Source organism: Glarea lozoyensis (genome assembly GCF_000409485.1).
Source record: "Glarea lozoyensis ATCC 20868 chromosome Unknown GLAREA10, whole genome shotgun sequence".
Taxonomy (NCBI): Eukaryota; Fungi; Ascomycota; class Leotiomycetes; order Helotiales; family Helotiaceae; genus Glarea; species Glarea lozoyensis.
In genome coordinates, this window is record NW_007360984.1 from 1,442,023 (window position 1) to 1,467,260 (window position 25,238).

The following is a 25,238-nucleotide window of genomic DNA, read 5'->3' on the forward strand; positions in this document are numbered from 1 at the left end:
ATGACAGCGAGAAAATACAGATAGACAATTTCGACGAAAACATCGCTCAGACTATCTTGCACGAAATCTTTCACTTTGATACAATAGTCAAAAAGCCAACCTTGGACTATGCTGATGGCGCGGAGGAAAACTTCGAACTGGCACGATCGTCAGGGACGGAAAAAACGTTTTTGAACGCGGACTCGTACGCTTACGTCTGTTTGGCTATCTATGTACATCAGACTTTCCAATCGAGTACACCACCTGTTCCTAGGATGTTGCTGCATGAAGAGAGTCAGCGCCGGAAGTGAGAGTACCAGAAAAAGGCAAGAACAATAGGCTGCCAGAAGCCTTCTAGGTAAAGAACATCGATAAGTAACACCAGCGACGCGGCTGTACCTCGATAAATTGGGAGTTGACTAGACGCTATGAGTGGGAGATTTCAGGAATTGAGAACAGAAAAAACCATCCCACATATTTGAGTCTAATAACGTTATAACGTTATCACCTCCTCTTGAATGTGATATTGTCCTCGTACATGATATCTTTTTCTATTATCTTTGGTAGTTTAGCATGTGATAGATGGATGTACGAGTCCGGACTCGGAGGCCACCAGCGATCCGCTAGTGACTTCGGGCCGAGCAACATCATGGTCCCGGCTGCGTCGCCAAGACATTCAATCGACAAGTGTCAACAACATCATATCAACTTCTTGAGCATATCAAGCCAACAACATTTCGAATCATGGGTACATAGCTCTAGAAGAGCTGGTTATACATCTGCGATCGATCACGGAACAAATTTCACCACTGCGACGAATAATATGGGACGCCTTGCGTGGTATGCGGGGGTAAGCTATCCAATTGCTTGAAACGGGTGCGATGGAATATCTAACAGCTTCATTCTAGGTATCTACTGCCCTCGCAGGAGGAGTAGTAGTCTCGGCATTTAATCAACGTGCGAATTTCTACTCTGCATGCGTGTATCTTTCCCAGAGTAACTTGTGTTTGATGGTACGGATGAATAAATCTTACGATTACCAATAGCTAACCCAACCGTAGATACTCATCAACCTCATCCTCTTGATTTATACGAGCTTTATGTACGGGTTACAAAGACTCTGCTACGGACCCCTGCGACCGATCGAAATCGAACAACTATATGAGAAGGCATGGTTTGCCGTTACAGAAACATGTCTAGCTATGACCATTTTCCGGGAAGAAGTTGGCGCGTGGTTCTTGGTCATGTTTGTAGCTCTGTTAACGGGCAAGGTATGGGGTTGGATCGGTGATGGCAGAGTCGAAGTTTTGGAACAACAACCTCCCGCAAATCCTCGATTATTCCATATTCGATTGTCAGTTTCGCTGACCATGTCGATTCTTTATGACCTCTGGTTGATGAACTACACGATCAATGCCGTTATTCAGCAAGCTCGCCCAACCATGATGGTTATGTTCCTGTTCGAATTCGCTATCTTGACTACATGTTCCTTTGCGACCGGAATTCGATACTGTATCTCTTTGATAGAGGCGAGGCTTGTCAAGAAGCAAACCCAGGAAAGACTTTTGGAACGAAGAAGGGAGGTCAGGGAAGAACGCGCCGAGATACTCAGGCAAAGAGAAGCTGCTGTGGCGGAAGCCGAAGCTGCGGGTACAGTGGTACCAACATCAACTGATCCCTTGCCATCAGAAGATGATGTTGATGAGATGGATATCGAGGTCCCAGGCTGGGAGTCAAAGGGTCAGTGGGTGTTGACCCTAGACTTAATCTCAGGTCAGTCTATTTTAGTCTTTGTATAACAACAAGCTTACATGCCTAGACTTTATCAAACTCGGAATCTATGTCACATTCTTCGTCATCCTGTTCATGTTCTATGGTCTCCCGATTCACATAATCCGAGATCTATTTATGACAGCTCGGTCGTTCACCAAACGTCTTGCGGCATTCCTTCGTTACCGTCGCGCCACACAAGACATGAACACGAAGTATGAAGATGCTACTGTGGAAGATATCCAGAGAGAGGATACATGCATCATTTGCCGAGAAGAGATGAGACCTTGGTCGGTCACCAATCCACAAGAACCAGCTGCAGCTCCCGGAGCCGCTGCCGCTCCCGCAGCTAGAGCTCCATCAACTCTGAATGAACGGTCGAGGCCTAAAAAACTGCCTTGCGGTCATATTCTCCACCTTGGATGTCTTAAAAGCTGGCTGGAGCGTCAACAAGTCTGCCCAACATGCAGAGCTTCTGTCGTTGATGCACCACAGGCTCAAGCCACACGTGGAGCAGCCAACAACGCCAATGGAGCAGCTCAAGGTGCCCAGCCACAGGTTCCAGGGCAGCAAGATGGCCCAGGGGCACCTCCACCACCAGCAGGAAATCGTCCTGTGCGAGGAATGAGAATGATCAATTTCGGACCTCTAAGAGTCGGCTTTGGTCAAGCGAATCTTCAGGATCTTGCGCAAGGCGTCGGAGCTCAACAGCCGAACCAGGACAACGGTGTGGCTGGAGGTCCTCGAGTATATGGCTTGGAGTTGGGTTTTCCACGACGAGTTCAGCCCCAGCCACAGGCACAAGATGGAGCCAATCCGATTTCAACATCGACAAATTTACAAGAGAGCTTACAGCACATTGAACAACAGATTGTGGCTGAAATTCGCAGTCTCCAAGTAACACAACAAGAATTACAATTGGTTCAGTTATTGCAGGTCGAGCTTGGACGACTTCGTCAATTACAGAATGCGGGATCGGAAATGCCAATACCTCCAGTGGTTCCTTTTGGAACAAGAGTTGCACTATTTCCAGTTACGGTACCGCAAAGCAGTCAACAACCTCATATGCAACGGCATGGAGCAAGAGCAAATACAGCAGCCATACCTTCTGGAAGTAGTGACCTTCCTCCTGGGGTTACTATTCCAGAAGGTTGGACTCTATTGCCGTTACAAAGGTTAGATGGACCTGTCGTATCAAACACGATGCAAACCACACAAGTTCCTTTAGCCGGTCCTGCAGGGAATCCAACAACGGCCCCCACAGCCACCACTCAACCTGACACAATCAGCCCTATGAGTGGCGCTTCTAATAATAATCAGACGCCAACGATTAATCCCGAAAACAATTCACAAGCGTCACAAAATGATTCGTCAAATTCAAACGCCATTTCTACTTCGCCGTCAGCATCAGTTGACCAATCAACCACATCGAATGTGGCCTCAAGTACCACACCTACCAGGACAATCAGTACAACCTTGAACAATAATCCTGCATCGATCGCCTCAACTGATGCGACGCCAAATCCTTCCGTACTTCCCAACTGGGGTTCATCTCAACTATTTTCAGGCCCAACTTTGACGTCGGGTAATACGAGCGGTAGCTCATCATCTGGCACAACTATGCCACCGCCCCCAAGTCAGGGTAGCCATGTGGACAATAATGTAAATGCAAATGCACATGTGGCTCCTTCCACGACCACCCCCTCCTCACCCCACAACACAGATGATTCTGCCTCGTCTGAAGCACATGCTTCGCGGGAGGAAAAGGGGAAAGGTAAAGCCACTGCGCAAGCGACGGTGGAAGATACCGTTGATGAAGATTTAGCTGGTGGTGAAGGATCTTCTTAGTTCTGGTTGATTGATTTAAAATTAAAAAAGACAAACCATTCGGAGCTAGATAATGATGCTTAGCGTGTATATCTGTTCTTGCATTCTCAAGGCGTTCAGGGGCATAGGAAGAGATATTTTGGAATGGGAAGGGGGGTATTCAAGATATTCCCCAATTCTTTTACGCTAGCATGTATTTTAGTTCTTTAGGTTATTCACAAAAAAGAGGAACATTCTTGTTAAATGCATACCCCGTATCATGCACGTCTAAAGTTGCCAAAGGAATCTTACACTTCACCTGTCGATCTTCGTTCCTGCTCGGTTAGAACGGACACGACGCGGGATGTTACGACGGGTGACATTGTTGTCAACGGTTCCTTTGTCTTTCTTTCCTAACGGTTGCTGTGAGAGGTCAGAACTGTAATTCTTGTACGTGCTATCCCTCCGAGTCTTAGGGCGGGGTTGGGGATCCTTTGAATGTTATTCTGCGTTTGTCCTTCCATCAAATAATTCGTAAAACTAAAATTGTTACAATTTCGAAGGAAGAAATGGCTGAGAATGTCATACCCCCTATCCCCTTATCTCGCACCATACTCCGTACCTTGACAACAACGTGTCCTTGTATCTAGTTCATAGGGCTGGCTGTTCGAGGGGAGAGGGTGAGGGGGGTAAGCCGCATCTCGGATCCGCACCTGTCGTTGGATACGAAGCACCGACTACGAAACCAGGATGCCTCTTACTCTAATCAAATCAACAGGAACATGTTAACAGTCTCGTCTCCGCCGGAATCTTAAAATTGGAAGACTGAACTGACAGACAGCGTAACGTTGACACGTGGAACGTACACGCGAAGGGTGTGCATGAATGTGCTACAATCTGTAGAGTGTCTGGGAGGGGGGACTCAAGGGAGTATGCTTGAGCTTCTATATTGCTGATTATGAACTTTGTTGCCAGGATTCCGAGTCGGTTTCGGAGGTTGCTTGATGTAGGAGTTGAGAGTTTGACGGGTTGTACAGATCGAATGGATCGGGGTTTGTGAGATACAGAGGTAGTAGGAAATGTTGTTGCTGACGTGAGTAATGAGATACGTAAAGAGTAACTGGCAGTTTTGTTGCTGACATCGGTGTGGGATATTATGTGACTTGATGAGTTGTTTCATTCAAGATTTTGACAGAGTAGTCGCCCTTGAGGATAAGAGAAAATGGTCTTACTACGGCTTCCGGCCATTCACAAGTCCTGTCAGGGGAGGAAGCTCATCTCTCCATTTCACAACGAACAGCATCGCGGGTGGTGCAGAGAGTAGACAGTAAGTCAAATTCTCGCGCAAGATTTTCATTCAGAAAAGAAGGGTATCTGTTGACTTAAACAGCGAGTAACCACAAAGTCATTCCACCTCTCATACCATTTGATAATCTCAAATATCAACCTGATCGTCATCACCGTCTCTACATCCCGAATTCCTACCATTCAAACCCCCTACATCGTCTCTCAAACTCGAATCGACCTTCTCTCGATAAATGATGATAGAAAAATGATGCCAGACCAAACATATTATACAGAGAATCTCCCAAGAAATGCAAAAGCGCGAAGCAATGCTGATGATGCAAATGCTACAAGCAATCCATGCTCCCCATGAAGAAGATAAACGTTGCAAACAGGGTGAAAACAGATGATGATAAGTTGAATGAAAAATATGCCATCTCATATGGCCTCAAACACTCCTCCTATTTGTACAACCCGATTTCCATAGAACATTAGACATTAGTGGTGTAAGATATTCAGTTTTCGAGGGCATCCAACTCCTCCTCGGTAGCAGGTTCAGGTGTCGATTTGAAAGCGTAAGTCTCTCCTTTTTCATGAAGAACTGGTGGGCCTTCAAAGGTTGGTTCTTGTATGGCTCGTGGTGTCGAATCCACTGATTTAATGCTTGACCCAGAAACAGGACTCTGAGCAACATACGTGGGTGAATGTTTTATACCCTCCGACCCAAACGGCAAAGATCTCGACGGGATCTCTCTAGCAGGCTCTTCCCCTCCCAATTTGCTAGCTAATACCTCCGATTGTCTTCGCGCGAGTTGCTCTAATTGGGCTGCAGGATCCTATCTAGGATCAGTAATTGAACTAGATGCGAACACAAAACAAGTCGTACCCATTCAGCTTGGGATGGCACTCCCTCTGCGGCAGGTAGCTCGCCTTGGTCATTTCTTTCCTCTCCCCAAAAGTTCGGTCTCCGGATGGGAGCGGGGGTCACTGGTAGGCTTGGTCTTTCAAGCTCTGTGGGAAAGTCGGTGAGCTTAATACTACGCCGTCTGGCACCTGGACTGGAAACTTGTTCTATACCTGAGCCGTATCCCTGCAGTACTTGAATATTGCCCTTGCGATTCTTTTGCAAGGCTCCTATGTACCGCTCTATCTCAGGGATATCGTCCCAGGCATTACCTCGACTATACGTCTGCCAGGGATCAGCGGGAGTGAGCTGGATTGTAGGAGTGGAGGGTGTAACTGGAGTTGAACTCTCATTGCCCGATCCTGCTGGTTCAGGTGCAAACTCGACACTATTATCTGGCTTAGTTGTCTCGAGGTTGTCTTCGGGAAATACTCTTGTGGGTTTTGGGGCATTCTGTTCCCACGGAAATATCGGTGCTGGTTTCTGATATGACGGAGCCTTTGGCACTTCATACCACATGTCCTTTGGAGGATCTGGGTATCTCTGGGGAGCCTGGAAGGGCTTGGTGTCCGAGGACATTTCGTAGTGGGTGGAAGGGAAATTGTGGGCTTCAGGACGGGAGTCTGACGGTGGGGGGGCTCTGTAAATTATCAACATTTGACGCATAAAGGGTAGAGCTTGGAAGACTCACGTTCTGGCATCCCATGCATTATAGGGTATCTCCCGCTCCTTTTCCTTTTCGGTGTGTTCCTGTGCTGGAGAAACATAAGCCTCGTCCACATGTGTCGCATTATCCGTAGATTGATGCCAAGGTGATTCAGTTATCGCATGGACTATCTCACTGTCGGTCTCTGCCGTTGTACTAGAGGATTGATTCTCTGATCCTGCTGCCACATATGGCTGCTCAGGCGATGCTCTGTTTTCCTCTTTCGTGTCGGCTTGGGAATCGTGATACGCAACTGGAGGTGGTTGTGTTGGTTGAAATTCGCCTTTGGTGTGGTAATGTACAATCGTTGAATTACCTTTGGGTGTACTCTCGACCGACTAGAGGAAGCGTTAGGAATTTCATTTCTTAAATTTCGATGCACCTACTGATTCCCTGTAATGTCTGTCATAAACCGCCCACCATCTTCCCACCATTTCGTCATATGGATTCGACCCTTTATTTGATTCTCGTCCTTGAGACCAAGGCTTGTCATGACCGATAAAATGGCCCATACTAATGCTTGATTGGAAATGTCGATATGCTGGCAAGTACTGGTAATGCGCAGATGGGGTGACGTTGTACGTGAAGCTCAAACGATTGAAGGTGTTTTTGAAATGCATGTTCAGTAGACCTTGATCTGCTCCATCAAATGATATGCCTCTCTGCGCCATGGCGAGCAATGCATAATAATCGCCCATATTTGGAGTCAACACCATCAACCCACTGTTGAAAATGTCAGGCCATCCAATATCTGGAGCTGCTGAAAATGCGTGCGGTAAATCGAATAGTTCATCGGGTGCGCGAATCGAAACCATATCGGCGTCCACGTATACAATCTTGCGGAACTGTACCAGCTTCCATAGGTTGAGTTTGGTAAACGTCGAATGGAGATCCGCTCTGTTCATGAGAAAGAGATTGGCTTGGGATTGATTGACGATTCGCTCGACGGGGATAATAAAATCGAAAACAGTCTATCGCAGGCCATCAGTCTTCCTCCAACAATTCCTCCGACAGTATTTGCTTACTCGTAGCTGAGCTATCGCGTCGACGGACACTGTATCTTCGGTGATAAGTACCGCCAACTTCTTGGTGGTTCCTGCATCTCGTAGGGAATGCGCAATCACCAGTGCACCTTGAGAGAAGCTCCAGTCAGCTCGAATTAAGAGGATAGAGGGAAATCGTAGTACCTGGGAGATATGAGTCGCTCAATAGAAGCTTGGAAGTCGATCGTCAGTACCATCCATGCAAACGGCGAGCTGGAAAGGGAGCTCACTGTGGCGTAGACATCCTCCTTCTCTGAAGCCATTGCGGTCGCTATGTACAGATTGCGAACGGCTCGAACAGAGAATCTCCTTGCGAACCCTCAGTATATCCTCGTGGAGATTGACGGGAAGAGAAGAGGAGAGGAGAAAAGTTGTCACGAGAGGAAGCGGGCGGTCTTTGCAGGGAACGATGACATCGGTTAAAGAGCTGCACCAGGCAAGGCCTGGCTTCTCGCCTGGAGTTGGATGGTGTTGATGGTGGGGAAGCTAGGATCAGCGAGAGAACATGGCAATCGAACAATCAAAAATCCCGGTCACAACAATCAAACGACACTCAACACAACATTGATCCTTTGCTACAATCTTATATAATTTGCTAATTTGCTAATTTGCTCTGTGTAGCAGAATTAAGTATGCACGACTCGTCATACAACGAGAATGATTTATCTATGCTTTACCCAGTATGCGCTTCCCTCTCGCCACTCCTCCTGCCATACCGCCCAATAAATCGGTGCTACAGCTGCAAGGCGGGGGGGCTCCCACTCGCATTTGGCTCAAGCTCGCTTCCTTGCTAGACTGCTCTACTCCTCTTGGTGTAAAGCTTCCTGCTCGCATCGAAGCATCCTCTCTCACTGGTTGTATGCACACCGCAGCTCCAATCATGCATTCATTTGCCTAGGAGCAGCCGCATTATTGCTACATTCGAACATCACTCAACAGCGAGAAGACCGTATCAACTTGGATCTTCTGCCACCTCAGGTCGTGTGACGGCCTCAACGGCCCTCGACCTCCACCTCCACTCCTCCACTGAGTCCACTCGCGGAGAAAAAAGGACATGAGCAATTCCACCCGAGTCCACCGCAGGTTTCAGCAGGTTTTGCTTGGAGAACATAGGGAGTAAACGCACTCGCATCCATCACTTGAAAAATACCCGTACCGACGCACTGTTTCCTTGTCTCGGATATCTGCCAGCGACGAGATAGTATCACGGATGCCACGTGTGCGGGGGAAATGTTGTGGATAGCTGCAGCTTAAGTCAACTCTCTCAGCAGAATCACGAGAAACGTATTGCCTCAGTATGGAGGAACAATCAACGGTGGAGAACCAAGCTTCGGCGGCCACTGGTAGGATAGGAACCAGGAGTCGCTTTTCTTTTATGGAGCTTCCGACGGAGATGCGCGTCAAGGTTAGTGGTATTCCTTGCTTAAGATATTCATGGCGTTTTGAGATCAAACCCCTGTATGCGCCAAGGGCACATAGCTAAGATCACATAATGAAGCTAGCAAGTGGCTAGTGGTTATACTGGTCTACGAAGTTTGGCGCTAGACAATTTGAATGGCAATCGAATTTGATATTAATCCGATCAACCGACCAAATATCGCGAATTTCGTCCATTATACCAACGAACATGCCGTCTTTCACCACTCCACTGCTGATAAGCATAATCTAGATATACAAATACATTCTCCTCGTCCAGGAGCCCTTGGTCATTCACTCCGCATATAAAAATATTCCACCAGACTTCACTACCAATTATCCTCCAGTAGCCATTCTTCATACCTGTAAAGATATAAACCGAGAAGCAATTCCCATCTTCTACTCCAACAAACTAGTGATAGCTCTACGTATGTCTATTTACCTACCTAACTCTCATCGACTAACAACTATCAGCACTCGGTCGCCCCTCTGGCACTAGTCGTCAAAGACCAGCCTTCTCGTTCGTAGACTATCGGTGGACAACAATATCTCTCATGAAATCTCTTTCATTTTTTAATCATGTCGACCCGCCACTAGAAGCTGTCTTTCCCTTCGACGCAAATTTGGCAAACACGGTCCCTAACGCCACGTCCAACACCACCACCAGCGCTGACATTGTTGCTAACCCATCCGAGCATCCCCCACCCACCTTCACGACATCCGGCGGGGCAATCATTTCCCGCTTTGCCATCTCAGACTTACGTTACAGTCCCGGTGGACCTGACTATACCATGGCCCTTTCGTTGTCGAATTGGGTCAGTATGAAGGTGACAAGGGCGGAACTGAATGCTTTTGAGAGGGAGTTGGAGGGGATGGCTGGGATGTTTGGTCTGCCATTCCCTCCAGCTTAATTGAGAGAATGATTTGTGTGTGTCTGAGGTGGGTAAAGTAGAGAGAGGGCTTGTGAAAAGCATTTGGTCTACTGAAACTGCCTGGAAAAGGTGAGTGAGGAGGTGTGGCTCTGTTGAATGTCAGGTGGTGCTAGGCACGATCATGGCTTTATGGGCTCGTCCCTATAAAAAGGAGTTGGACTTGGGATTTCCGTACGGCGTGATGAAATATGACGAAGCGAGGTATCCAATTGCGTAATTTAACGAATGATTTACCAAAAAGTAACACTCACAAACGAAACACATGATTCATATAGTGCGTCGCAGAAGACAGTATATGTATCAGAACGCTATGGCTATTGCTAACTCAACAAGAAGTCACGGTGGTACGTACCCTTGATTATAAGTTTGTTTTCATAGTTCTTGAAATGTTTCAGTTGCTGAAAATGATGGGCAAACTATCCGATATCTTGTCAACCCTCTCAATGGAAGAAAAATCGCGTCTCGACAATCACTGAGTTCATATAAGGGGAGATTACCTTCCAGAAGCGAAATCCAATTTAAAGGGAATGGCGAAGACGAACGGAAGAGATAGAGAATGAAAAAGCTGCATGTATCAGACGCGTATGGCTGCCCGAAATAGATAAAGAACCTGCGCATCGAGTTTTGTAAGCTGGGAAAGAAAAAGGTGAAACGATCGTCTCCGGTCACAAGTCCCTTGGGTGGGGAAAACCCCAACAAATTGCGAGGAGCACAGATAAAAGGAATATTTTTGTAGAAATATGATACTTCCTAATCGGGGTACGAACGGTAACGAAAAGTTCTAATTGTTACCTTAGGGTTTTGAAAACTTAGCTGACAAATTCTAAACAGGAGAAGGACTGTTTAGTATATGTAATAGGTAGTCGAGCGAGCATTATATTTCTTCTGTTAGGTAGGTACAATATCGCTTTTTTCGTTGATTACGATCGAGGTTTACCATCTGTTCTTTCTACCATCTACATGAAATGGGATATTTTCGGATTTTATTGACTAAGGTTCTAGTAGAAAGTACTGTTTTAATTACCTCGTTACTTGATGTACGAATGGTATCAAACTACGATGGACGAAAGACTAAACTCACCTTTTGAATACAAGTTAACTTATCGTCGCTACCTCACTATCGGTTTTCATTTTCATATGAGCTATCTCTTAGAATCACGCTTGGTATTTAACCTCGTCTATACAAATAACGCTAAGATATAACCGCTATACAACAGCAGCAACCGCTAAACTCTACAACGTCAACCACACCTCGCTCAACATCATACTCACAACCTAACCCTCACCTCAACCCCCACTCATCAAGTCTGCTATCCTCATCATCCGCAGCATATCCCCTACTAGGCCATAGCCGTCTCCCCCATTCCTGCTTAACTCTTCCAAATATGCTGACACACGTGAAACGATTAAACTCGATACAAAGCGGACTTCGTTTGTAAACCCTCCATCTCCGACCACCCGTTGATCTTTCCATGATCCGGTCCCATTTATCGATTAGAAATTTACTCGCAGCCCTCGGCGTTCGACGTCGAGCCTGACGGGCTGAGTATTTTAAATAGAGGTCTGGATTGCTATGGCAAGTGACCGCGATACGAAGATATGGCATGTCGAAACTGACTGGTGCTGGTCGTGTCTCAAATTCATTTTCTTGCTCGATTTGCCTCAGAGAAGGTCGTAATCGAATTTTAGGGAGTGGAGGTGGGAAGAGGATCTTGTGAAGACATGAGTAATTACTAGGTTCTTCATCTTCCTCAAAAAAACCTTCATCTTGGTCTCGATATCGCTGCTCTGGAGGTGGCGAGTTCTCTCTTTGCATTGCTACCCCACCTGAAGATGGCAATTTTGCATCAGAAGGTCTAGGTGAAGATGGTGGACTGGCTGAGTTACTCATGCGTGCTAGGAAAGTTCGTAACTGCATTAATGCATCGTCAGGGTCATTCGATGCTTCAGAACTTGGTGGAGAAGTTCTTGTCAAAGTGCCTGGACATCTGGATGCCGAAACTCGTGGTCGTGGAACTGGAGAGATGCTTGGTGAACTCCACTTTCTAATTGGGAGGGAGTTGGCTTTTGTAGACACTTCATCGCTCGAAGGGGCCGTGTTTAGGCGATGTGATGTTCGTTTTTTTGGAGTATTTGGGCGATGTCTGGTTCTAAAGGGGTGTCTTATTGCTGATTTGGGAGGATGTGATTTACTCTTTTGGTGAGCTTTATCGGCTGCGAGCTTTGGATGAGTGATTGGAGATGATGAGCGTAGAAAATTTGAAAACTCAGGAGGACAGAGGCTGAAGTCTTTTGGTTGGGCTTCTGAACGACTAGGCAATATTTTCGTTCCACGGTTGAGAAATTCCCTTAGCTGAAGAGCTTCTTCACTTATTGTTGGACGATCATTTGGCAGGCTACCAAGAGGTGATATGGGTGTACCTAGACTTCTGAGTCCCGAATTTCGTCGTCTTGCAACTGGTGGTGGCACCTGCAAATCCATATCCATATCATCGTTGCTGACAACGGAATTCTGGTGGTTGTACGTTGAGTATGAATCGTCGACTTTGTCCTTAGTTTCTTCTCTGCCAGCCGCCATTTGCGCTTTTGGATAGTCTATTGAATTAGACCTCGTCGTAGGTCTGGATCCCGTCCAAACTCCAACTCCATCTTCGTCAGTCTCCCCGGAATATTCTCCCTCGGCACTCTCGAAAAGATCCTCATACTCAACAACGTCCGAACTCTGCTCTCCGTCATCGAAAAGAGCTTCGTCCTCGACACGCTCAATGTCTGGATACTCTTCAGCATCTTCCCAACTTTCCTCTTCGTCATCAAACAGATCTTCATCTTCAAGATTCTCAAAATTCATTTGCTGCTCTTCATCTGCCATAGTTGAATCCAAATAATCCAACGAGCCTTGCCCTGCATTCGATCCTATCCCAGGACCCTTGCCGGCATCCATATCTGGGTACTGGTGGTATGAAAGATTTGCGTTGATAGGTTGATATTTTTTCACAGGATCGGGAACTCGAAGGACGGAAATGGGACACAGATACTCTCTATAAGTCTCGAACCAGAAGTTGGATTTATCAGGTATCACTAGTTTAGGCTGGTTTTTCAAGCAGTGGAATTTGCATTTGTAGCACTAACGTGTAGTCAGCTCTTGTAAACTTCAAGTAGAGCAGATTACTGACCATGTCGCTCAACACCGGTATGCGATTTCAAAATTGAGGCACCCTTCGAGTTCTATATTGTTATTCTGGGTAAGTGAATGCTGATATCATGCTTCGGATATGTTAGTATTTCTTAGTATGTGGCGAGGATGTAGTCATGATTCTTGAATAGGTTTGTCGTGGAGCTTGAGGAAGAGGATTGGGGTAAAAAAAAAATGGTTTGGCCTTGAGATTCTTTCTCGGCAGTTCAATTACGTGGTGGTGTGTGTTTTGAAGCGAGGAAGGAACACACGAGTCGCTCGGTGGAACTTGACATGTTGGCCACCTCAATAATCTGGTTAAAAGTGTTGATACTCCTCGCTACATGGAAGTGATTACCGCAATGTTGTGATTAGGGAAGGATGAACTGTTAATTATACATGTGCTGAGAAAGTAGTTGCAGTTGAATTGCTTGAAAATTTTACGGGTCTCAAAAAGCATAACAGGCACAGTATACGTTCGTACTTGTAAGCGGCTGCAATTAATGCATCCGTCTCCCACAAGTACAATGAGAACCAGACTTTAGAGTATGATGGATATGGAAGTGTAGCTTGACAACCTAACGAGCCAAGCCAACAACGTACTTCCAAAGCACTCGAGCATCAACAAAATGCAACGGAGCAAAACGCCATATTGATAACTCAGCCTCCAATATTCTATATTCCCGTGGTATCTACCTTTTGAAACAAAAAACTCCGCCATTTATACCAAAGCGCCTAATTCCCAAACCCAATGAACCTCGAAACAGATTCTTAGAAATACACCGCTTGGCCAGAACTACTCATGATGAATTCACATCCCAGATTATGTACTGTCTCCAGCTCGACGCATTCGCTCAATATAGTATCATTGACACTCGGTCCATCGTCCAGAGTTTCTTTAACATGGATAATTACAATCTTGAGGCCGTCAAGTGGACGATTCCACCTTCCAGACGTTGAAGAGCTTGCATTAGCATTTGGTCTCAATGTAAGTGAAGCCGGCCGAGGCCCTTCTCGAGCCGTGACACTTGTACTTCTAAGACCAATCTGGAGGTTTCGAAGAGAATTGATGTTGTTATCCTCAACAAACCCCGCCAAGACCTGGAGCTCCTCGAAGAGGTAGAAGGGAGTAAGATGGCCAAAGAGTAATGCATCGGGTCTAGAATTACTGTAGGAACACTCAATGACTAAACCTTTCAATAGCCCTGCGGCCATCTTTGGTGCCGCTTCGATCCAGAGCTTTCGGTTAAGGTCTTTTCCAGAAGTAGAGTCAGATTCGAGATCTCCGAAAACGATAATCTCTTGCTCGCTTGCAACGTCGCGAATGAAGAAGGCGGTACTATCAGTGACACATCTCGCGCCAAGGTGTGTGTTTATGGTATCAGATTCCGGCACGCTGTGATGGAACTCACTTGCAGGTCCATCTTGCGCGAGAGCCTGTGCTGTATGTCCATGCACGTGGCGTGTAGGGACGGGCTGCTGAGGAGAAGCCGGTGATCGAGGGGTGTGAGGTAAGCCAGCCAGCGAAAGATCGGGTTCTCTGAAATGTCTTTCTCTACAATGTCCGTGGGCAATGTATACTCCTTTTGCGTGCAGGCCTTCGCAAAGCTTGACATATCCACCATCGGGTACGAGAGGACTGCCTCCTGGAATCATTCTAAGGTATGTCACCAATGAGAAGCCGCCGTTTTCGTCGGAAAGATTTGGCCAGATGATACCATTGAAAATGTGCGTTTTGAATGCTTCAATAGTGGTTGGCATTCCTGCCAGAGTCTTCCTCTCAGCGGAATTAAAACCAGCCGTGTTTATTACGAAGGCTGAAATATGGTCAAGATGTGGGTGCGTTATGAGATGCGTCCCAATAACATCTTTCACGAGATCAATAGCATTGGCATTTGGATTTCGGTTCTTGATTTTTAGGTCCTTGAACGGTCCCGAGGATATGGTAGTAGGAAGAGGATCGGTAGAAGAAACCGGAGAGTGTTGCTCCAAAATCCTGGATATCGCAGCCAAATGGACACCTGCGTCGACAGCTAATACTGAATTCGGTCCCCAGGAAGTGGAGGTGGAACGAATGAGAAGTGCGGTCGTATTGTCTTCCATAGGACCACCACCAGCGCCCTGTGAGATTGTGCGTCAGTAGTGAAAGCGTTGAATGAAATATGAAGAAGCACTTTTCAGACTCCAGGGAATAGTGCTGTTTGAATTCGTATTCGAGTTCCAGTTCGCTTAAAGCAGAGGTGGCTGGATATAAAAGCTTCTGCTTAAGACAAATTTGGGCTAATAAGAAATGAATGTTCGTTCTCCTAGAGAAGAGCAGTGGACATGTGACAATACAAACAGATATAGTGGATAGCGCAACGGCAGCGTACAGGAAGGACATGCAGGCAGATAGCCGATAAAGTGATCTCGGTAACAAGTCGTCGACGTTGCCACCAGGACGGTCGTGACCATCGAGGGTAGCCAACAGTGACAACTCAGCCTCGTCCACAACATTATCCACAGCATAACATGACAATATAACAACAAAAGCAAGCAAACAAACAGACAAACAAGACAAGCCCGGTCGCTTACCAGAATAATCACCTCCATGCGCAGCGTCCGTGGGTCGCTCACGCTCATGTTCCTAGCCGTACGGGAGCCGGAGCCTTTTCGGGCGGGTTGCAGATGAAACTTATTTGGGGTGGAACTTGGACGACTCGAGAAGGCAAAGACAACGCTCAAGATCGACGGGAAGGACTTTTGCGCCGCGGAACTTGGCACTTGTTTATTGTTCCTTCGACAAGAACGGAGACGCGTCGTGTAAGCAGGCAGCCGCAGCCTCCCTTCCCGCAACTGTCGGAATCGATCTGGATGGTTCAGGTACGTCCCGGCTGGGAAGGCGTGAATGCGGTTGATGCGCACGTGACGAGTAAGGGCTAGTATATCGAACTCGTTGAGCTTTGAGAACCTTTGTGAAAATAGACGGCGATTTAATTAGGGACAGCGCTCGCCAATTGCCGTGTTGGGTATCTTAACGTTTACGAAACGGGAGTGTTGAGGGCCGACAAGAACTTTGCCCGTAGATGGTTAGCTATGTAATCGTTAGATCAAGAACCGCTCGATAAGGTAGGCTCCGAATAACAAAGGAGCGTATTGAAATCAACAAATCTGTCTCCTGCATACATGTGTCTTTTGGGCTGGTCTTGAATTGTTGCTGCATTCGTGAGAAACAAAGGAGGAGGGTCAAGCCACCATTTGCAGACTAGAAATTGACTTTCCACCACACCTTCCGTAACATTTTATATTCAGCCTATACAATAGAGAAAATAACGTATATTCACTAAAAAGAGCTACGTAAATATAACGTTTCGGGCTGTTCTACCGGAGTAAATGGTGCTGTATGAATCGAATGTGGAATATCTATGAGAGACAAGAAGTCATAACTCACTTTGTCGCTTTAAACATTCCACTTTCCGGTCTTATTGTCCAACCAATAGCCCAAAACAAACTTAGGATACCGCATTATCATTGCGTCAAAGTACAATATAATATATATTTTCGTTGGGAAACTACTTGCAGATTGTCGAGCCTCGAGCCTGTCTAACTTGACGCTCGAACCATTGACCATCAACAAAGAAGCAATCACGACGGGTTCGGAAAGGTCATCTCGATCCTCGAGGTTTTGTTCAAGTTACACACTATCTGTTAAAGCAAACAATGAACTGCCCATCCCACATAGGACAACGCTCCTAAACTGCCGTTTCCGTATTGACACCCTATGCACCAATGCTGAATTGTAAACCAGGAGGCAGTTTTGGAACCAAACGCCCCAATTTCCCACCCAAATATATACGTTATCATGCATCGTCTATTCGAGTTCCTGTAAATGCCGCACACTACCCTACTATCGACCAAGATTCATATGCATAATCGCGTCCTGCTTCCAAGATTCATCTTCATCGTCACTGACTCCATTCTGTATTCGAAGGCCGCCACGAGGTTGTTGACTTGGCAAACTCCACAGATCTCCTGTGTTCGGTTCTGGATCGCTTTGGGGAGCAAAGCGAGGCTTGGGTCCAACAGAGGGGGGCGGCCCTTCCTCAAATCCGGGAATTACGAAATCGCTTGTACGCATGGTAGGGAGCTGGTTCTTCTCCAGTTCCCAATTATCGCCGGGTAATTCAAAGTGGCCGTGATGGGTGTTTGTGGGTGTATCCGCACTCTGAACCGATGCTCCGTTATTGTCTCGCAGAGACCCGGTCATTGAGTCATCGTAGCTCATAGCTGGCATTTCTGATATTCCTGTGGGAAGTGGTACAAAGCTATTCTGAGCCTGTTCCCTTTGTCGTTCAAATTCTTGTTCTTCGATTATCTGCGGTGCAGGCTCGACATTTCGAAGGCTGCTAGCCATGACACTGCTATTTCGAATACTGTTGATTCCACTTCGCGGTTCAATTGACTCCATCACATCCGGAAGAGCCGAGTCGGGATCTCTAATACCGAATTGCGCCATTGTACGCATTTTTCGTGTGACCCAGCTAGCCAAGATTTTGCCTCGTTGTTTCTCTCCCAGTCGTGACCTTGGAAAGTCCCCTTTGTTAACGAATGCTACAATGTCAACCACGATTTGATGCTCGTTGAGAATAGCGTTCACAATGACAGGGACAATCGAGGCCAAATATGCTTTCCTTCCAACCTCGACCAGAACGACAATAAGGCCACCGGCTTGGAAAATTGCGCTGTGATAGATTAGTTGTGGTTTTAGAAGATGCAGAAGAGGATGCACTTACCAGCCGCCGGGTACGATATTTCGATGACACTTTTCAACCGAGTATTCAATATCCATCGGGAAATGGCTGAGCCCATTGATTTCAAATGTCTCCCCAATGTTGCCAAGCACAAATAACACCTGCATGTCTACCTGGGCACCATTGGGCCCAATAGGTCGGCTAACGTTGTGAAGGAACCCGAGATCCCCAGTACGAACGTATTGGACACTTGGGTCGCCGTCGATTGTGCGGCCATCGAACCTTTCTGAATCGAATGCATCTTTGGAACCGTAGAACGATTTTACGCATGCTTCTGAGTCTACCCAGATCTCACCATATTCTCCATCGTGACATAGTGCACGACTTTCAGGGTTGACGATCGCTATTTGAGTCGAGACTGGTACCATACCGGAATCTTGAATTAGAAGCGACTTCGGATCCGTATCAGGATCCACAGGATAGATCATGCCTCTTCTTAGGGCTCCTGGGTCTAACCACAGTTCTATTGGCTCGATACACATATATGACCTCGATGCAATCATTGGATTCAAAACATGAGAGTAGATAGTGTTGATCGCTGTGCGGTCCAAACCAGTGGCTGCAAAATGAAGTCGAACTTTCTGGAACACATCGACTCGAGGTCGCCCTTCCGCGGAAATCATCATGTTTTTCAGCTCATGAAGGGTGAAACCTTTACCAGGCATTATTGACATGGCATGATCCAGCATTTGAGGTGTAGCATAGGTATCCTTGATCTTGTATCGTGACAATGTTAGGAAAAGAGATACTGGATTCTGAGCAAATTCGACCGGTGAGACTAAGTATGTTGGGGCGCCCACGAAAATCCCCATTAAGCATGTATGAATGAAACCTAGACCGCTTGTGCTGCGAACGCATCCAAGTACCGGTCTTGAACTCGTCATTTGGCAAGTCTCCTTTTGAACTTTGCACATTCCCATAATGGTATCATGTCCCAGTTGGACTGCTATGCGTCTCTGATCGGGAGTCCAGTAAGTCCATACAAGAACGGGATACCCTGGCTGAACCCAACTGGGCTGCATGGTTAGACCGAGATCTCTGCATCCGCTGTTTTGTTTCGGGGGTTTTGTTGTATTGTACACACTTGGAACTGACACCTTTAGAACTTGCGCAGATTGCTTGAGATGCTGTGACACTGCCTTCTGCTTCAGCAAGTGGTCCACGTCCTGGTTTACTAACACTGCTTTCACAGTATAGTCCGCCACCATATGCAGAAAAGCCGGTGCATCCTCGTTAAGCCGATTTTGATCCAAAGGAGCCATAGGTATGGCCGTAGCGCCCAGACAAAAGCAGGCATGCGCAGCGTATACAAAGTCCTCAGAATGAGTATACATTAGAATGAGATGATCCCCAGGTCGGATCTTGACTTTGTTCTTGAGGTACATTGCCACAGCAGCTACCTTAGTATCGAACTTTTTCCACGTGATGCCCTTGCCCTCTTTACCTCTGCCATCAATAGTACAGTATGACAGTTCATCGGCTTGGCGGGCAACTCTCCATTGCAACAAATCCACAATACTAGTGAAGTTGTTGAGTGGCGTTGATGTACGATCGTCTATCACAACCTCGCGGCGATCGATTCCAGAGTATTGCTTATCGCCTGGAGACAAAATGTCTTCCCGTGTTGCAGATGCCAGTGGTGACCATATGCCACCGATTGGATCAACACCAATTGGCAAATTCAGTACAGCGCGCTCGACACCAAATTTGACGTGTACACAAGGCAGGTTGCCCAAGTCAAACTCTCTCCTACAAAGCATGTTACCAATCTCCCTGCGCCCATTTTTCAAGACTTTTGGCAGACTATTGGGTGCCGTAATCATTACACAATAAACACGTAAATGATGTTCCTGCATCAAGACCTCCATGCATCGCTCTGACAATGAATCAAGTAAGGCAGTATCCAATTGCCGAGGTGGTCCACCAGAAGTTACAGGAGCGGTTGAAGCGGATTGAGATTCCAACAACACAATCGGCAGGTGCTCGTCATTTACGAAGACATCGAACGCCGAGCAGTCGTAGATCTTCGGCACATTCTTCATAATACTGACGATGATATGTTGCACAAAGAAGTAGCGATGTTCAGCAATCTCGTGTCCATGTTCCACCCATTCAACCTTTTGGCGCAACCGATCCTCGTAAAGACCTAGCACGAAGAGCTTCCCTTCAATAACAGTGCCCAGTAGCCCAGTGCGTAAGAATTCAGGCTCTACCATCATTGGAGTTGGGTCACCTTGCTCGAATTTATAAGGGCGTGCATGGAAGATTTGCTCTGTATGCTTCGGCAACGCCCAGAACCCCCCCGAAAGAGATGGAGAATCAACCCAAATTTCACCCACAGAGTGCGGCGAAGCTAACAGACCCGTCTCAGGGTCGACTACAGCTAGCGTGGCATCTGGGATTGGAAATCCAAAGGCACCAACTCGAACCGTTCCGGGCTCGCTGCTTGCCTTCTTGCGAGCTTCTTCGCCGATCGCTACAACAACAACCTCATTCGTTTTCAGGGCCTCTCGGTCCAATAACACTTCACTCAACTCCGTCCTTCCTTGCTGTTCCGTGGGCGTGGTACTGCCACCTCCTATCAGACTACCGAATCCGGGGCCCGATGGCTTCTCCTTTTCGCCGACCTTTTCGATGGACTCCGTATCAGAACCCATGTCTAATTTCAGCGGACAACCCATACGCTCCTCGCCGCCAAGCCAGTCTCGCATGCTTATTACCATACCGCCATGTTCTGGAAGACAAAGCATCGGCGCAACCAATTCGCGCGCCCTAGGATTCCTCATTGGTCGTAACCATCGATCTGCAAGCACCTCGTGGAATTCGCTATCCACGGTGAGTGTATCTATTAAACAAAGCTTGACATGCTGAAAGTTTGGTTCTATTCCTTTCTTGAAATTTCTAGTAGTCATCGGATCTTGTTGGTAGTTGTAGGCGGCTCTCTTCAAACCAGGATAATCTGCAAGCATCAACGTCGCACTGTATTTAGTGATTAAAAATGCGTAAAGACCGGGGGTTTCAACGGCCTTGTTCTCCATCCACACCGTTGTGTGACCGCCATAGACTGTAAGTAGGACACCAAGGATCATGCCAATACCTTGCCGCGGATCCAAGTAAGAAAGAAGAATTTCCCCACGATTGCTACTTCGAGCCATGAGTCTACCATTTTTATCCCTTAAACCAGAGCTGAATGTGTCTCCGGTCGTGTTTGATGGGACGGTGGATATTATGGCGCTTAGACAGGCCATCTGATGCATAATAGTGCGGTGGCTCATAACAACACCTCTCAAGTCTCCTGTTGGCGCCCGAGAAAACTCGATGTAGGCGAGATCTGGAACCGTTAATGGTGGCATATCTTCTTTCTTCTTTGGATGCCAACTTCCAAACTCATTCGTCTTCCACCACTCAACCCCGCGCGGCCAATTGAGTTTTTGAGTAGTAATATCTCGCTGGAACGCCTTTAAATTGTAGTCGGTTGTAAGTGCAAGATGAGCTTGCGTCGAAGTAAGGATGACGTTAAGTTTCGCATAATCTTCAAGGTCGTTGATTGGGACAGCTACCACGCCAGCAATAAAACAGCCAAGTAGCGCAATGGCGAAATCAATAATTTCCGTATCGCGATAGATCAAGGCCACTCGATCTCCCCGATATAGAGAGCTCTTATCTCTAATTACTTGAGCGACCTTTTCCGCCCTGCTAGTTAGTTTATCCCAGGTGATAGAGGCAATTTCCTTCCCCTTTCCATCTAGAACCCAATAGGCTGGTGCTTTTGCCATCGCTTTGCTGCGGTGACGTAAGACTGCAGCGATGTTATCAAATTTAGACATAGGAGTGTTCCCATCATGAGGATCATATACGGCGAATGGCACATCCCGTGGCTCTAAGGGCATTTGATATTCAAGAGCGGCTGGTGGAGGCAGATCGCTTGTGGTCAACATTGGAGGAGCCATGGCTGCTGTCGGCGAGAATGCATCGCTCGAAGAGTACCTGTGCGGTCCACCGCCATAGGAATTTGATGCGCCATTATCATAGCCTTGCTGGCCCGCGAAATCGGAAAAGTATCCTTGTTGTGATTCTCCTAGCATAGTGCCATGCGAATCCATCATGGTGCCAGCATGGCTTTCGTATGCGTTGTTTGGCTGCTGTTCAGAAAAGCCAACTTGATGCGCGGGATTAAAAGCATAGTTCGCCCCCGAGGTCATAGTACCCATTGTCATCGTTGGCTCAGCGGATATTGCGCCAGTATTTGGTGTCCTTGGGAGAAATAGAGAGTCGGCACCGTATGATTGCCTGTGAGCAGTGCCTTGTATACCAAGCCTAAGTTCCTTGGGCCTCCCACCAGATGCAAACCCTCCTTCTTGAGCTCTACTATCCCCAAAGCCATTAAACCCACTTCCCATAGTGTCTAATCGCGCCTGCGATTGCGGTGGAATATCAGGTCTCTGTTCATACTGCTCGCTGAATGGGCTTGTATTGGCATTAAGCGCTGCAAGTGAAGCGGTTCGAGAGCCATTGTGTGATGGGTGTGCTGTGTTGTCCGGGGAGTGTACTCGTAAACCCTTCAGCTCCGCAGACTCGGACGGAGAGCTTAAAAACTGCGAGAGGAGAAGAGTGCGGCGTTTCTGGTAACTGTAGGAGACGAGATCAGAGGCCGTACGATATGGAAAAGGGCGTCCGCATTAGACTTAGCCAGCGCGAAATGAATTTATACCCTTTTTCTGTGATATCTCCCTCCTATGTGTCTGTCAGCATGTTCTTCGACACCGCAATACCCATTGTAACAAAACCGCAGAGCTCATGCGACAGCTCCAGGCCCCGTTACAAGACGGGCGAATCTGCTCACCTCAAGTTCGTGTTCAAGCTCCTGCAGCATCTCCTGCAACACTGGGTTGTTCGTCGCCATTGTTTTCTTGTCACCGGCAAGGGTCTAGAGTGTGCCAGGAGAACGGAGGCTCCGTAGATGTGGGATATATTCGAAAATAACGGTTGAGGATTCAAGGTGGGCGTATGATATTGGACGCGGGAGGAAGCATGAATGGAATCACGGCTCCGAGTCTGATGAAAGGAAATGCGGCTTAGGAAAGATCGTGAGTATCACAGAGTGATGAATGGCCATTAAAAGAAAGAAATAAGATGGATATGGAGTACTTGTATGGGCTTGCGGGGCTGGCTATTATTGGAATGAAGTTGTGCGATAGACGTCTAGGGGAGAGCAGACTGACAGCGATCTTCGCTCGATTCTCCTCGTGTCGGCTTTCTGCTCCATCTTTACTACAGCCATTCGTCCCATTTGGGCGAGTGACGCCAGTACGCAGAGGCTGGGATTCAAATCACGTGCAGCATCCTCGGCTATGTGCTGCAAGTCGACCCTGATTTTGCAACTTCCATAGGTTCTCTGTGGATCCTTTACCTTTTTTCAAGTTTTTGACATTCTGTTTACGGCCTCACTTCCGGCATGAGACAGCATCTTTTTCTACAGCTTAGCTTCACCTGATCAGAGGCTGAACCGCCTTGCCCACTTGAGCTTTTTTTCGAGGGTCTTGTAGATCCGGACTTTGAGTCGAGTCACGAGTATCTTTGCTCGCGGTGGGCAAAATAAGTGGCAGTCGAAGCACGATATTTCTTCGAGCAAGTTGACGAGATATCGCTATTTAGCAGATTAACTTAGAAGAACATAATATACTTCGTCAATCATTTTGAGTAAGTGAAAGACTTCTTAGGCTCTATTCGAAGTCGACTTATTTAAACCGAAAATGAGTAGGCAGGTAACTGAGACTTATTTTGTCCTCCACGAGCGTTGTAGGGGATGACCCAAAATGCCATGAATGAAGAATTGCTGGTAGTTCTTCTGTTACCAAAGCTACAAACTGCAATTACGCTTGTCAAAGATTGCTACTACTCTTTACTTATTTACAGAATTGAAGTTATAAACTTCACGTAGACCAAGCAACAAGGGCACACTGCCTGATCCTACTGTACATTCTCGGTATTCAAAGAACCAATCCACCAAACTCTGCGAATCCCCAAGGTGTCGTCCTCCAATATCCAAATTTGTTGGATACAGCACTAAGTCATGGTAGCATTCAATTTATAGCACTTGTTCTTCGGAATAGTCTCTCCTTGGTCCCACTAGGAAATGTGTCAGCGTGACGAAATCCAAAATCACAATCAGTACCTACATGTTCGTGGACACAACCTCCAACCCACTTCCACCTATCGGTTGTTGAATACTGAGCATATGACATGTTTGTGCTGGCATCAAAGCACCATGCCGTATTCTTTTCCGTTCCAATCTTGTTCCCATTACAGAAAAGTGGCCAGATGGTGTTAGGTCCATCGTTATATCCAGGATGATGTTGCTAAGAAACATTAACTTATACTCTGTGTTTCGTTCAGCGACATTGTCGGATTGTTCTCACCTTGTAGGTTGAATCTATAAGCGAGAACATTGTTCTAGGATCACCATCCACTACGAATGCACGATAGAATTTGTAAGCTCTGAGTGCTGTCTCCTCCACAGTTACAGAAGAATTTGCTTGGCAGATGACCGGTGGTGTCTTCAGATTGCATAGATTTTCTCTCTTGGAAAAGGTTTCGCTAGCTAGAGTAGACTCCTGGAGCTCCATGACTGGCAAAGCAAGGCCAGTCATCGGAGCCAGGGCGCTAAGCGACAGTAGCAGTGTAAATCGCATTGCTTCGGATTTTCGATTTATGTGGTAGCGACAAGTGAGTATTCTATGTGGAATAAGTACTGCTTTAATAGTTACGAACCCACCACCTGGTGCACCTTGGCGAGATATCACCAAATTAGCCGAAGCGGCGAAAGGTTGATTACCCCTCAGGCTCTTGTTTGTACCAGCCAACTATGCTACATGCACAAGCCATCTATATTAAATTACTCTAAAACATGGGTTTGCCCAGGAAGAAAGATAGTACTCGTCACAGAGGGGCACTCGGCATATTTGCACATGTATGAGTATGGAGAGATCTACCTAAGTATCAACCGAGTCTGTTGTTCAGCCAGCCATACCCTGGATAATGCTCCATCATACGTGTATGTATGCATTACTGACTACAAAATCTCAAGGGGAGACAATATATTAGCGATCGCACAATTCCCGAATCGCAAGGCTCGCAAGAGACATGTATATGTTCACACGATGCTCATAAAAGTTGAAAACCCGGCTGATCATCGTACAAGGCTATAATCATATACCTAATCATCCTACGGCGCCATTTTCTCAACCTCGTCTACTCTAAACCGACCATAATATGAATTTCAGGATGTCCGAGAGCATTTTCTTTCTCACGGTAACGATTATGAGTCAATAACAACGTCGATAATGGAACTGCGGGTGAAGCAGTACCTAGCTTCAAAAGCAATCGGGCTCGCAAGAGGCTTCAAATCGAAATGTGCTCAGTCTCGCAGCTGTCTT

The 25,238-nt window shown here is 46.9% G+C and overlaps 6 protein-coding genes across 6 annotated transcripts; 2 read left to right on the forward strand and 4 right to left on the reverse strand.

Annotated features, from left to right (window-relative positions):
• Positions 1-628: 628 nt before the first annotated feature.
• On the forward strand, positions 629-3,597 carry GLAREA_05504 (RING/U-box; the record flags this gene model as incomplete). The annotated part of the gene is made up of 4 exons (XM_008078793.1): positions 629-829; positions 888-992; positions 1,041-1,752; positions 1,799-3,597. The coding sequence occupies 4 exons, from the start codon at positions 629-631 to the stop codon at positions 3,595-3,597; spliced, it is 2,817 nt and encodes a 938-aa protein (XP_008076984.1).
• Positions 3,598-5,354: 1,757 nt separating this feature from the next.
• Positions 5,355-7,755, reverse strand: GLAREA_05505 (Nucleotide-diphospho-sugar transferase; the record flags this gene model as incomplete). The annotated part of the gene is made up of 6 exons (XM_008078794.1): positions 5,355-5,675; positions 5,726-6,383; positions 6,435-6,787; positions 6,836-7,420; positions 7,475-7,636; positions 7,687-7,755. The coding sequence occupies 6 exons, from the start codon at positions 7,753-7,755 to the stop codon at positions 5,355-5,357; spliced, it is 2,148 nt and encodes a 715-aa protein (XP_008076985.1).
• Positions 7,756-8,789: 1,034 nt separating this feature from the next.
• On the forward strand, positions 8,790-9,819 carry GLAREA_05506 (uncharacterized protein; the record flags this gene model as incomplete). The annotated part of the gene is made up of 3 exons (XM_008078795.1): positions 8,790-8,897; positions 9,162-9,336; positions 9,383-9,819. 3 exons carry the CDS (start codon positions 8,790-8,792, stop codon positions 9,817-9,819), a joined length of 720 nt encoding a protein of 239 aa, XP_008076986.1.
• A 1,303-nt stretch (positions 9,820-11,122) lies between these two features.
• Positions 11,123-15,604, reverse strand: GLAREA_05507 (uncharacterized protein; the record flags this gene model as incomplete). The annotated part of the gene is made up of 3 exons (XM_008078796.1): positions 11,123-12,964; positions 13,844-15,133; positions 15,587-15,604. The coding sequence occupies 3 exons, from the start codon at positions 15,602-15,604 to the stop codon at positions 11,123-11,125; spliced, it is 3,150 nt and encodes a 1,049-aa protein (XP_008076987.1).
• Positions 15,605-16,898: 1,294 nt separating this feature from the next.
• Positions 16,899-22,705, reverse strand: GLAREA_05508 (Acetyl-CoA synthetase-like protein; the record flags this gene model as incomplete). The annotated part of the gene is made up of 4 exons (XM_008078797.1): positions 16,899-17,733; positions 17,785-22,431; positions 22,514-22,536; positions 22,646-22,705. 4 exons carry the CDS (start codon positions 22,703-22,705, stop codon positions 16,899-16,901), a joined length of 5,565 nt encoding a protein of 1,854 aa, XP_008076988.1.
• A 1,163-nt stretch (positions 22,706-23,868) lies between these two features.
• Positions 23,869-24,452, reverse strand: GLAREA_05509 (uncharacterized protein; the record flags this gene model as incomplete). Its single annotated transcript, XM_008078798.1, has 3 exons — positions 23,869-23,931; positions 23,982-24,161; positions 24,222-24,452. 3 exons carry the CDS (start codon positions 24,450-24,452, stop codon positions 23,869-23,871), a joined length of 474 nt encoding a protein of 157 aa, XP_008076989.1.
• Positions 24,453-25,238: the final 786 nt, after the last annotated feature.